Here is a 13,316-nt window from a genome sequence, read left to right as displayed (position 1 = left end):
CGCAACCAAGGCTGATACAGGGATCTCTTTTACGGATAAAAGCAAAAACAAAAAATGATAAGGAGTAAATAGAGAAGAAAAGGATGAGGGTAGACGTGCTAAGAGAAGTGCTTCAGAAAGTGAAGGCGAAGGCTCAAAAGTTCCAACCAACAATGATAGATCGGTGGCGGCTGTTGTTCAGCCCCACTGGGAAAAATTAAACTCGTCAGCTGGAATGTCCGTGGGGTTGGGGCACTAGGCATTCGAACACTTCATGATGTAATTGTGAAGGAAGGTCGCAATGTTCTGTTCCTGCAAGAAACAAGATTAAGAACTCGAGCAGTGGAAATTTGTAAGTACAAGTTTGGTTTTTCTAATTGCCTAGTTGTTGATTGTGTGTGGAAAAGTGGCGCTATTACTTTGTTTTGGAGCAAGGATTCAAAGTCTCTTTGCAAATCACATCAATGCTCTGATTAAAAATGTTGGGGTTCATAAAAAATTTTTTTTACCTTACCGGGGTTTATGGTCATCTTGAGGCCCATTTGCGTTATAGAATATGGGATATTATTTGCAAAGTACACAGTAGTAGGGGAGGGGCATGGCTGCTGCTGAGTGACTTTAATGAGATTCTGAGTCAGGCTGAGAAGTGGGGCAGGAGGATGAGACCTGAGAAACAAATCACTGATTTCATAGATGAGTTAAATGATTGCTCTCTGAGAGATTTGGGCTTTAGTAGACCTATGTATACTTGGTGCAATCAGAGAGAAGGAAAATAGAACATTAGTGAGAGACTAGATAGGTGTCTTGCTAATGTCCTGTGGTGTGCTGATTTCCCAAATGCTAGTGTTTCATGGATCTACTGCCTATTCTGACCATTTGCCAATATGGATTGAGATTGATGGGGAGATTTTTAAACAGAAGAGGCCTAAGTTGTTTAGATTTGAGTCAATGTGGATAAGAGAGAAAGGCTGTGAGAATATTGTGAAAGATACTTGGAAGGAAGTTGGTGACAGAAATGATATGATTTCAGTTATGAAGAAAATTTCAGAGTGTGGATATAGACTACAGAGGTGGAATCAGTCCTATTTTGGTAAAGTCAAGTAAAACTTGAGGAAGGCCCAAAATAGACTACAAGACCTAGAAGGATGTGATCCCAGGAGCATTGACAAGGAGACACTTGTTGCTGCTAGAAAGGAGGTCCATTTATGGTCGGAAAGGGATGAGATGATGTGGCATCAGAGATCCAAAGCCTTGTGGTTAAGAGAAGGTGGTCAAAACTCCAAGTTTTTCCATGTTAAAGCTACTAATAGGAAAAAAAAAAAGAATCTTATTCTTAAAATTCAAGATGATAATGGAATGTGGAAGAGTGGTGATGATAGGGATCAAGTTATTCAGGAATTTTTTACAAAGCTTTTTACAACTACTGATCAGAGAGGGTTTATGGAGTTCTTGGGCAATATGACTGGAAAAGTTACAAGTCAGATGAATGAGGGGCTAGCTGCAAGTTTTTTCGAGCATGAAGTGATACAAGCATTGAAACAAATGTACCCCTTGAAAGCTCCAGGCCCAGATGGCATGGCACCACTATTTTATCAAAAGTTTGGCTTGAGGTTGGTGGAGCAGTCACTACAATTGTCTTGAAGGCCCTAAATACAGGTGAGTTCTCTTCTTACTTGAATCACACTCCTATAACACTGATCCCTAAGAAAAAATACCCTACAAAAGTGGCTGAGTTTTGACCCATTAGCCTCTGCAATGTAGTGTATAAATTGTTGTCTAAAGTCATTGCTAATAGACTGAAGCATGTCCTCCCTAGCATTATATCAGAATCACAGAGTGCTTTTATTCCTGGTCGTCTGATTATAGACAATGTGCTTATTGCTTATGAATTGATTCATTTTTGAAACATAAAAGAGTAAGAAAAAAAGGCTACATGTCTCTTAAATTAGATATGAGTAAAACATATAACCGTGTTGAATGAGATTTCTTAGAAGCTACTATGATGAAGCTGGGATTTGAGAGACAGTTTGTGAACTTGATTATGAAATGCATCTCCACAGTTTCATATTCAGTGTTGATCAATGGAATTCCTAAGGGCCCTATCATACCATCTAGAGGATTGAGACAAAGGGACTCTTTATCCCCCTTTTGCTTTTGGTTCACACATGTTTTTTCTAGATGAAAGAAAACATATGAGTTACGACTTCAAGCTTGATTACATTACATGCTAAAGTAGATGCATGCATGAAATTTGCTTAGCTATGATGGAAAAGGCTCATGTTAAAGAAGCAATTAAAGGGATCGAAGGTAACGTTTGTAACGTCACAAGAGCAAATGACTAAGCTATTCTAAATCTTCAACTTATGTTATAATAAATAGTCGACAGTACATATATCTAGAAATAGTGTACTCAAAGTAGTATTCAATAATAAACAGCTAGCACTACATATATATTATTTTTAATTCCAACCAACCCAAAATATTATATTTCCAACAAACCACTAGATCTGAATGAGTACCTGTTTATCTTGAATGACCCCACAACTTTCAAAAGGCATGTAGCTGCCCAAGCAGTGTGCCAAATGCTTTCAACTTAGCTGTGCTCCATCGCTAGTACCATGATATTCAAAAACTGCCTATTGCAACCACACTTGTTTGTCTTCACATTCTGAATCACAAAATTCTGAAAATCCACCAATCATCTTTCAAAATCTTGAGACAAAACCATCCATGACCAAAATAAAGGCACTCACATAATATATCTACCTGACCACCAAAATATTGCCATCTGTTGTCTTCCAAAATTCAAAAAACCTAAAAATTGGAACATAACCAAAATTAGTCAGCAAACTGAGTCTCCCTTGGAGACTCTCCTTCCAATTGCTGCTGTGACATTGAAAACGTCATGAATTTACCGAACTCGGCTTGTTTTATCAGAATTTCTTGCACATTTGCTTTTAATGCTTCAAGTTGGTTCTTATAATACTGAGCATCTTGTGACAATGCACCTACATTTTCAGGACTTCCCACTGTTCCTAATGTTTCTGACACAACCGTCCCACCCAAATCACTGGCATATCTAGGTGATTTGCCCATCACCTCCCTGAAGACAACTGTCACTGCCTCCTTAGTTCAAGCTTCCGGCATTACATTCAGCTTCTCCACCATTTGGTTCTTTCACAATAATAAAAAATTCGGTTTTAATCGCCATTCATTATACAAAACCAATACAAATCTGGGCTGACTAGTTAATTAGAATCCAATATAACAACCAAGGAGGCAGTTTGTTTAATGTTACTCATATAGAGATCTTCACTCACGTTTGTCACGAACTTTCCCTTCTTCCACGACCATCGACTCTCTTTGCAATCACTACTCAAACTATAAAAAAGACTACTCAAACTAAAGTTGAAGATTTCACAAACCCTCTTGATCAAGTTACCACCCAATTTGCAATCACTACTCAAATTATAAAAAAGACTGCAATGCAATAGGCCAATTTCTCCTACGGGAGATAAAATTATGCCTAAAAGCTTAAAAATCCTCAAAAAAAGATAAAATAAATTTAAATTTAAAAGGAATTATTTTTTTAAGAATTTAATTTTTGAAAAAATATAAATAAAAAATAAAAGTTTTTGTTATTTATCTAAAAAAAATTGTTCTTCTATCTTAACTTTATAGTTTTTTGTTTTTAAATAATGCATGTTCAACCTTTAATTCTTGAATTAAAATTTTTATTTTATTATGTTATATTTCATTATTTTTCTATTATTTCAAAGTTTTAAATATTTTATTGTGTATTAATGCCAAAGTTTTGATGAAGTGGGCAGGTTACAATTTTTTAATAGTGTAATGGGCAATTGAGAGCTGCATGGGCAATAGTTTAAAAGATTTTTGTATATATATTTTTGGTGGTTTGTATGTTATTATTATTCTGGCAGCTTTCGTATTAGGTTGGTTTGGTTGACCCTAATGATAATTAGTTAGAGTATATATAAATATATATATATATATGTGTGTGTGTGTGTGTGTGTGTGTGTGTGGTTTAAATTAACGTGAGTATTATTTCGGAGATTATAATTATCTTAACTTTAATTAAAACCCACCTCATTATATATGTTCTAAAATTCGTACACGTATCATGTTTGGATATAAGAGAGATTTAATTGATCTATTGTTTAATCATTTGAATGCATGGTTGAAGTGAAAGGTTTTTTTTTTTTTAATTATTATATCAAATCTCTATAAGATCTGATTATATATAATGGTTCTGATGATCTTAAGCAAGTCATGTTCTTTTTCAATCATACATGAGGAAAGTCGTGTGAGTTTAATGTGTGTGTGTGAAGAAAAATCTAAATTTTATGATTGTGAAAGATATATAATAAGATTTTGAGTTAGCATTGGGGTTTTAGATCGATCATATCCTTCATCTTTATTATTAATTTAATTAAGAAATCCGATTATTTCAAGATTCGATCATAATATTGTTTGAATTAAAATAAAATAAAATAAAATTGTTTTATATGGGGACTGTTGATCAAATGAATCAAGTAGTATTTGATTCTTTGAAAGGCATTAATAATTAAGATTGGAGCTTGACCTTCAACTTAATTAATTAATTAAGCTACGCATGATGACTGACTAGCACTACTACATGCGACGAAGGTATTGTTGTTGGGTGAGTGAATCATCATGTAGACTTGGGTTTTATGCTTCCTTCCTAATTCGCACCCTTCTTTCTTTATTGTTTTGTACCCAAATGATATATAATTTCCATCTTCGATCTCCAAATACCATTAAACTAGAAAATTAATCTCTTAGCTGGAGATCGATGGACGGCCAGAAATATTTCACCAAAACAAAAAAATGAAGTATACATAATTAATTAGGAGATGAAAAAATTGATATATATATATATATATATGTATGTATCATGTATGTAACTAATGATCTACTAACAATATTATAAGTTGTCATGAGTGGAGTTGATGCTCAATTATTGTGTCAACCCTAGCTAATTCGTAGTAATAAATGAGAGTATTAAGTACATGCAAGTGGGTTCTAATCCTCGTATGAGGATCCCCACTACTTTGCAGTAACAAAGAGGATGACATAGTTGTGGGATCTAATTATCATGAAGAAAAAACTCTCTTGAATATAAATAATTTGATTCGAATGTGAATCATTCGAACTTGACTCACATATTTAATTAGTTATTCGGATCGAGTTAAGGTTGATTCATTTGTAATGATCTTAAGACAATTGGCTAGACAAAGAAATATTACTACCCTTAAATTAAACGATTGAATTTGGACCAATATTGGGTGCATTAGTACTCTCTCTACAAAATAAAAGATCCTGATAGTTTTATGGCATATGACTCGGTTGTCTAAATTATGAAAAACGTGGGATTCGAAACTGCCCACCCCTCTAATATTAAAAAAAACAAAAAAAGCATATAAGATTTGGTAATCACAAGATTTTATTCTCTTAATTTAATAATTCTAAGTAGAATTTTTGGTTTACATTGGAGGTTGTTGATGGGCCGGCAAAGAAGTATAGAAATAGTCAGTCATATACATTGTTTGAGTTCAAAGAAAAAGAAAATTAGATTCAACTCATGTGATGATTTAATGTTGCAATTTAATTTGTTACCATAAATGAATACCAATTCCCTTTCAATCACGGAACCTATATATACATATATATATATATATATATATTTATATATATATGACAATTGACAACCGGCCACCATTCTTTTTCTGGTCACGGGGCATTTAGTATCGTGTTCCCTTTTCAAAAAGTCAAACCAAATTACATCCTTCTTCAACTGGCTGCACATGGATTATCAATTTAAGTCTTCATGTTGGGCTACATTAATAGATATACCGAAAATTCTATTCATCATCCTCTTAATCATCTTTTTCTCGCAATTTTATTATCATCAGATGATTAAATGATAAGTATTAGATAATAAATAATTTTTCAATCATTATTGTCTAATATTTATATTTAAATATAGTATCAAATGAATGATATTTTTTCATACGTGCGCGATGTGCGCATAATAGCTTAGGAAATACAATCACGACCATTATAAATACCAAATTTTTTGTGGCAGCAAAAGTAGTGATCAACAATGGTGGTGCCCGACAATCACGCAGAGCCATCATCAGAATTTTGAGGTCTATCGATCATATATAGAACCAAAATCATGGTCAGCACAATCACCTATAATTTCTTTTTTCTATTCTAATTAAGACGAGGTAGCTCTCTCTCTCTCTCTCTCTCTCTCTCTCTCACACACACACACACACATATATGTATGTGTATATATATATATGTATCATATATGCCTATTCCCAGGATGAATAGTCTGGTTTTTGAGAACAAGTTTTGGGATCCAGGAAAAGTAGTCGAGCTTGCTAACCTAGTTGTTTCAGATTTTAAGGCAGCAAACCTGGTACAAGAAGTTGAACCTGCTAGATTAAGACAATTTGCTTCTCAATGTTGTGCCCCACCTCAAAATGTATACAAAGCTAATTGATCAGATGCAGCCGTTGATAAAAACACATTGCAGAGTTGGGATTGGAGTAGTGGTTCGAGATTGGGAGGCTAAGGTGGTGGCTTCACTCAGATCACAAAAAGGCTGCTTGCTTCTAGATGCTCATTTGGTTGAAGCATTAGCTGCTCTTAAAGCTGTTATTATGTGTCAACAGTTGGGTTTAACTCATATAATGCTAGAAGGGGATGCACAGCAAGTTGTGTTGGATCTTAATGGTTCAAACGAAAAGTGGAACTCAGCTGGGATGATTCTCAATGATGTCAAAGCTTTTTTTGTTGAAGATGGAGCAATTCAGTTCACTATGTCCTTGGGACTTTATAAAATACTATGGCTCATGTATTAGCCAACTGCGTTTGGGTAGTGAAGTATTATGAGGTATTTTCTAAATAGTAGTGAAAAAGTATTGATAGAATATTCAATAACAGTGAATATATAATAGTAAAAAATACTGATAAAATAATGAATAGTAGTGAGATATTATTAGAATACTTGAGAATGCCTTAGTACCCAAACTATCATCGATTATAAGTTGAATAATATGGCTTATTCATTTTTTTAAAAACAATGTATGCCTATTCCCTGTCTGTTGGAGGCATGCACTACTGATAAAGGACGTTGCTTCATTAATACACAATATAATTTCTTCATATCTACGCCTGATCATCTAATTCTACCCATGATTTCTTTAACATTATTAATAAGGTCAAGTAACTAGCTAGAATTATATTAACAATGAATTCCTATTTTATAAAAGAGCCTATATATATATGGACGTCACGACTCACATGAACTTAATTGTCTATGAATAATCATCCTTATATTACGTCGTGTAATGAACTACAAGGGTATTGGAGATTAAAAAAAAAAAAGTATTTTATGGTTGGAATGTGTTTGTAAAATCTAAAAAAAAAAAAAAAATCTTTTTTTGTTCTTCTTTTCGACAAACGTGTATATATAGTCTTAAGTAAAGTATGGAATATATGACATATGAATTAAGATTTATTAAAGCGAGGACGGTGTCTCAAAAGCCGCATATATATATATATATATATGACGGAAGGCCGCCGGCATGCATGCGTTTAATAATGATATTAATTAATTAAATACGGTATCTAATCATACATGCAGTTGAAGAGGCCGCACTTAATTGCTTACTCTATGCATGTATATATAATGCTAGCTATATATATATATATATATTGTTGATAAGGTACTGATCTGTCTTTAATTTTCCGGCCTTTATTCCATTGAAGTCACTTTCTGATCTCTATTTGGACACCTACTGCTCACTAAGTTGTCTTTTTCTGGAATGGCATGGTGTGACCGTTCTACCAGCAGCATCTTATAAATCGACTGCAAATATAATGAATTATTATAATTACCCTAATATATAATCTATTATTATTATTATTTACCCTAATATATAATCTATTATTATTATTATTATTATTATTATTATTTCCTACTAAATTTGGACCCCATATATATCTATATCTATATATATACACACATTAATATTATTGATGCATGCTTAATTTGCTATATATAATTCTTGTAGTACTTCTTAATTCGTTTACGATGATTTGGTAATTATAAATTATTATATCTTCCCTTTTTTAATAAAATTAGTTATTTCCTGAAGGAAAAACATAGTTTTAGCCATGACTTATAATTATTATTAATTAGGTCAAAACATAATTAATAATTGTATATTTTTAGACATAGTAGTACTCACACATTATTATCATTATATAATGCATATTATATAGTAGCTAGCTAGTATAATTCATTTTTAATTATCCTCGATATATGATTGATCGATGCATGCATTAATTTTTCTGGGTACTCCTAATTTTGTGCATCGATCATGCATCATGATCCTCATAATTCAAGTATTATTACGACTTGTCTTTTCATGAAACTGTTGAAGAAGACCACTTAATATATATGCTTGATCATGAAGTCGAGTATGTACTAGATCTGAGATAAACCTTTGATCTGCCTCTCCAAAAATGTAAATCACATCAACATGATTAGTGGTTGTTAAACATTTGATTGGTCACCTAACTGCTTGCAATCCAAATTATCTAAATATTGTTGGATTTTAATCTAATTAATGGTCATCAGTCATTTTCAGCTTCTTTCATATCATATATTATATATATATATATATAATAGTTTCTGATCATCATGCCGACCTGAAAACCTTGCATATATATGAACTACTCATCATGTATATATCCAAAAGAGAATAGTACTTTGGATTAGATAAAATCTAGTAAGATTACATACATACATGATCATTAATTCACTCGATCGAGAAGGTACATAGGATGAAATGATATTATTGCATGCATGGCCAATGTTCCAGTACTGGCTTGCCATGTGCTAATTCAAAGACTTTCACTATCGATCATGACAGATTCTGGAACCTGACAGATTCAGAAGGTTGAAATGGTTCTTTTTAGATTAAAAAAGAATTAATAATGCTGTAATTTGTAATCTTTCAGTGGAGCAAACTTTGCATGCAAAGATGCTCTTTCCCTTCCTTTTTTTGTTTTCTTTTGTTTTTCGAGGTCTCTTTCTTTTTGCAGTTGAGTTCCCTCGTCTTTAAGTTAACAAAGATGGTAGATGATATATTGATATCAGGTTCTATCAAGAATGCCTTCTCTTGCAATTTAACCACAGAAATCACTCTCTGGCAAAATTGGCAAATAGTGCTCATGTTAGCACCAGATTTAATTTGGAACTGATCTGACAATCTAAATCAACAATTAATTAATTCATCAATATTAGTTTTATATTTGATAATTGATTGGGATGAAAAATAGGAATTTTACAATTTGTTTTAAATAGTAGTATTGGTAATTAATTATTACTACAAGAAAAATGAGCATTTGTGACTTCGATTAGAAAATCTATTTACAATCAAAACACTTATTTTGATAGAAAAAAATCATTTTCATAAAAAATAACTGGCCACAACTGAACATTTTAATTGTAGTGGGCAGCTTCAATCTAGCAGCTCCCAGCTTGAGAATCCAGACATGGGGTGTACCACTTTCATATCAGACACAGCTATTTTATGCTCTGAGCAATTCGTGCGTGCATGCCTGCAATGAGCCTGCTCGAGACCCAAGACCAGTTCCATTTGTATTATAAATATATAGTATCGAACCGCGTACGCTTTGGCTAAATTTATTTTCTTATACAATTAAAATATGATTATTATTCTTCTAATATAGAAAGAATCATAGGATCTAGAAGAATGTGATGGAAAATAGAGTCAACCAAAGGAAGTTTCTTGGTGAAACTCTGGTACTAGACAATTACTCTGTGTGCTTCTCTGTGCTCACCAGCCTTTAATATATTGCTAGTGCACATGGAGGGGTCATTTTTCTGAAGGTTTTTTAAATGAATGGCCTGCAAGAGGTTGGAGATGAATTAATATTTAAACCTATCAATCTACTTTTCATTTTACTATAGTTTTTTCTCATAGTTTTTATAATGTTTTCTTTGAGGGTATAAGCCACAGAGGAAGTTACATCCTTCCTGATTCTGTTGGGATTCTCATACCCACTTGAATAATGAATCAAATGATAAATAATTTATGCCTCCATTAACATGTTATTTAAAATAAAACCTACTGTGTTTTCTGTGGTGGGGTCAATTGGTTTGGCTAAGATGTGGTGCATATAGTCAGTGAGGAGGAGAATATATATATATATATATATATATATATATATATATATATAAGAGGTATAAAAATCATGAAACCAGCATTTTGTTTTAGTAATGTTACGTATAGTTGTAGAATGCATAAGTTTAATCTCTTGTTGCATTGTAGGCAAAACTAATATATAATACGTATTCTTCAGAGCTTTATAATAATATTATTAACCATACTTTCAAGCACCACATCATGATCTCCTACTAATATATGCCAATATTTCCATGACAATTTTGGTTGCTTAAGGGTACTATCATTGGAGGCAGCTAATTTAAAGAACAATGCCTTCTAAGTAAATAGCTTTTATTTTATTTTTTTTCTTCATGAAATGAGTGATAATTTGCATTTCCTATAAAAATTCCAAAAAAAAAAAAAAAAATCTCTTTGTTAATTAAAGAGAACTAAAAACTCAGAATCGAATCTAGACTCTCATAAATACAATCATCCAATCAACTTAATTGATCAACTTAATCTAGACTTATCATCATGATAAGACAACATTGTTTAATCCTAACCAAAGGAAGACCAGCTTAGTTTATCCAATAAAATATTTCCCTTATCTTACACGTACGTAGTGCATTTAGCATGACCTTTCAAGTTTCTGCATGACGCTGATCTGGATTGCTCTGCCAATTGCTCCAGATACCTAAAGCGATTTTAATCAATAAGGGATGGGAACCAGCTTAATGTTGCACCCTCAACATTGGATCGAGGACGTTCCAAGATCAACGCAAATAAGAGCTCTATCATTCTTGAAAATGTCTCATCAGTCCCTGATTTCTCGCAAACATATAAATATTCTCTGTCGATATTCAAGTTTCCGTGAATTACCAAATAGCTGAATAATTTTTAAGATGTAGATCAAGCCACCAGTAAAAGATAACAAAAAATAAATAAATGCTTTCTATTGTTTCAGGACGTTTCCTGTCATTAATCTGTTCAGGTAATAATATTGCTTCGTTATCTATCCTGGAAATTAACGCCTGATCTTTACCTAAGTACTGTTGCAAAAAAGATGAAAACCACTTGCTTTCAGATGCAATATTGCCTCAGTTTCTTGTCTATGATATGGATATACACAGCACAGAGGTTATGGAAGAGAGGGAGAGAGAGAGAGAGAGAGAGAGATGAGTTTAGAAAAGCATGGTGCTTGCGATATATAACACATGATGTCGACAAGAAGTAATTTCTTTGAACATTAAGATCATGTCTTACAAGGAAGATGGGAGGGAGACTGAGAGAGGCAGATATTATCGTGGAAATTAACCAAAATAATTCACTAACTTGGACAAAGGAACCAAGCACAGTCCCCTCTTCCTTAAATCTGTGTAGTCATGATTATTCTTTCCACCAAAGTTCATGATTTCCCTTCTTTCATCTGCCTGCAGTTCTGGATAATGATCTAAAGTATCTGCCATGCTCTATAAAATCATCAGAACCAAAATAATTTATCAGGTTCTAATACCAAGCCAATCTTATATCTGGGAATTTTTTCTATTTGAAAATGAAAATTAAAAAAATTACCAAGGAACTAATAATATGATGATCATGTGCCTTTCTTGGATTCATATCACCTGGTTCCAAATCACCAACCTACTCACAAAAATGGGTGAAGAAAAGATTCGCTAAACAAAAGAGATGTAAAATGAAAAAAAGGGAAAGAAAGTTACAGAAAATTACGACATAAGAGGAAGGAAACAAGTTGGAAAGATGGTTCATTTGACCTTGGGACTACTAACTGGGGAGCTAGCAGTATCCTCCAAAGAATCGTCAAAAGAAATTATTTTGGTTCTTGTTTTCTTGAAGCTCAATCTCTTGGGAATCTTCAGATTGCTATCGGGATTTTTCCATGCAGCAGAAGAAGCAGCATCAGAGACCCCAGAAGAGGTATGAAAACTAGAATTAGAGGAACTGTGTCCTTCATAACTTGAGAAATCTTCAAAGTATGCAGTCCAACCACTCTCTTCAGGGCTGTTTGTGGTTCCTTTAGAAGCAACAGCTTTGTTAATACATGAACTCAAAGAGTTTTCCATCGATCTAGCGTGAAGAAAATAAAGAATAGATAGGAGACTTCTGTTTTGCCAGGGGCTGAGATCAAGGGTTACTGTAAAGGAGGATTTATATCAGAGAAATATTATTAAAGAAGGTAGGGGGGATGGAAAAGGGAACCCATATTGTGGAATCTCTGGGTGGGCCAGGTGGGTTGAGGAAGTTAATCAGCAGTTGGAACAAAAACCAAGGCGGAGAGTGAAAGACAGAGAACGTGCAAGAAAAAACAAATGATAGAAGGAGAGAGGGGTTGACCTTCGTGGTTCCGAGGGGATTTTCACACAGCATTAGCAGCTTTTTTCTTTGGTAGGACTTACCTTCCAAACGTATCAATAAATCAGTCAATAAGAAACGCAAAACTAGCTGGAATTGTGTCAGCAAGACTGACGGACTGAACTGATTCAATTTTAGGTCCACAATTGGTCTTGAAAAACTTCCAAGTTGGATTGAGGACTAATTAAATTATGTAGCCCAAGTTGGACTTGGGGTAGAGCTCGGTACACTGTTTGGTTTTATGGATAATTTTCCTTTTAATTTCACTTTCATTCCAAACAACTTGTTTTTCTTCTTCTTCTTCTTCTTCTCTTTTTTTTTTTTTTTTTTTTTTTTTTTTTTTTTTTTTTTTTAATTTCAAAGCATTATGCCTTTATTTAATAAATAATTAATCATTACAATACTTTTCCTTCAATACAGAAGGGATTATTTGCAAAGGCCCATACTCAATCACACCCTTTCACCAGAAAATGAAACAGCAAGTTTTGCTAACAAATGAACTACATTATTCACTTCTCTGCGAGTAGACTTCGCATATCCTCAATCACAATACCATAACCTGCGCATTAATTTCTTCTTGACTATTAGCAATTGTTACTACCACCTTGGAGTCTCCTTCTAGCACAACATCAGATAGTCCTAGTTCTTGGCATAGAGTAACTGCCCTTCTAAGGGCACATGCTTCAGCTATAACAGGATTAATAGAGTGATTAA

The 13,316-nt window shown here is 33.4% G+C and overlaps 1 protein-coding gene across 3 annotated transcripts; it reads right to left on the bottom strand.

Moving 5' to 3' along the window:
• Window positions 1–10,682: 10,682 nt before the first annotated feature.
• Window positions 10,683–12,609, bottom strand: LOC121248466 (vascular-related unknown protein 1). 3 transcript variants are annotated; one of them, XM_041146938.1, is made up of 4 exons: window positions 12,005–12,609; window positions 11,805–11,873; window positions 11,565–11,701; window positions 10,683–11,082 (listed from the first exon to the last, which is right to left on the bottom strand). In XM_041146938.1, exons 1-4 carry the CDS (start codon window positions 12,311–12,313, stop codon window positions 10,938–10,940), a joined length of 660 nt encoding a protein of 219 aa, XP_041002872.1. In that variant the 5' UTR covers window positions 12,314–12,609; the 3' UTR covers window positions 10,683–10,937. The 3 variants fall into 3 exon arrangements, with proteins under 3 accessions (XP_041002872.1, XP_041002873.1, XP_041002874.1); XM_041146939.1 differs by having other exon boundaries at window positions 10,941–11,284; window positions 12,005–12,603; XM_041146940.1 differs by having other exon boundaries at window positions 10,941–11,281; window positions 12,005–12,603.
• Between the last annotated feature and the right edge of the window lie 707 nt (window positions 12,610–13,316).

The sequence above is a fragment of the Juglans microcarpa x Juglans regia genome, chromosome 2D (assembly GCF_004785595.1).
Source record: "Juglans microcarpa x Juglans regia isolate MS1-56 chromosome 2D, Jm3101_v1.0, whole genome shotgun sequence".
Lineage (NCBI taxonomy): Eukaryota > Viridiplantae > Streptophyta > Magnoliopsida > Fagales > Juglandaceae > Juglans > Juglans microcarpa x Juglans regia.
The sequence above is the reverse complement of the archived record's forward strand: the minus strand, read 5'-3'. Positions and strand labels throughout refer to the sequence as shown.

Coding starts and splice junctions, on each gene's coding strand:
- LOC121248466 (XM_041146938.1), bottom strand. CDS start 12,313: ATGGAAAACTCTTTGAGTTCATGTATTAACAAAGCTGTTGCTTCTAAA. Junction 11,874..12,004: donor CCCCAGTTAGTAGTCCCAAG/GTCAAATGAACC, acceptor TTTTGTGAGTAG/GTTGGTGATTTGGAACCAGG. Junction 11,702..11,804: donor ATCATATTATTAGTTCCTTG/GTAATTTTTTTA, acceptor ATGATTTTATAG/AGCATGGCAGATACTTTAGA.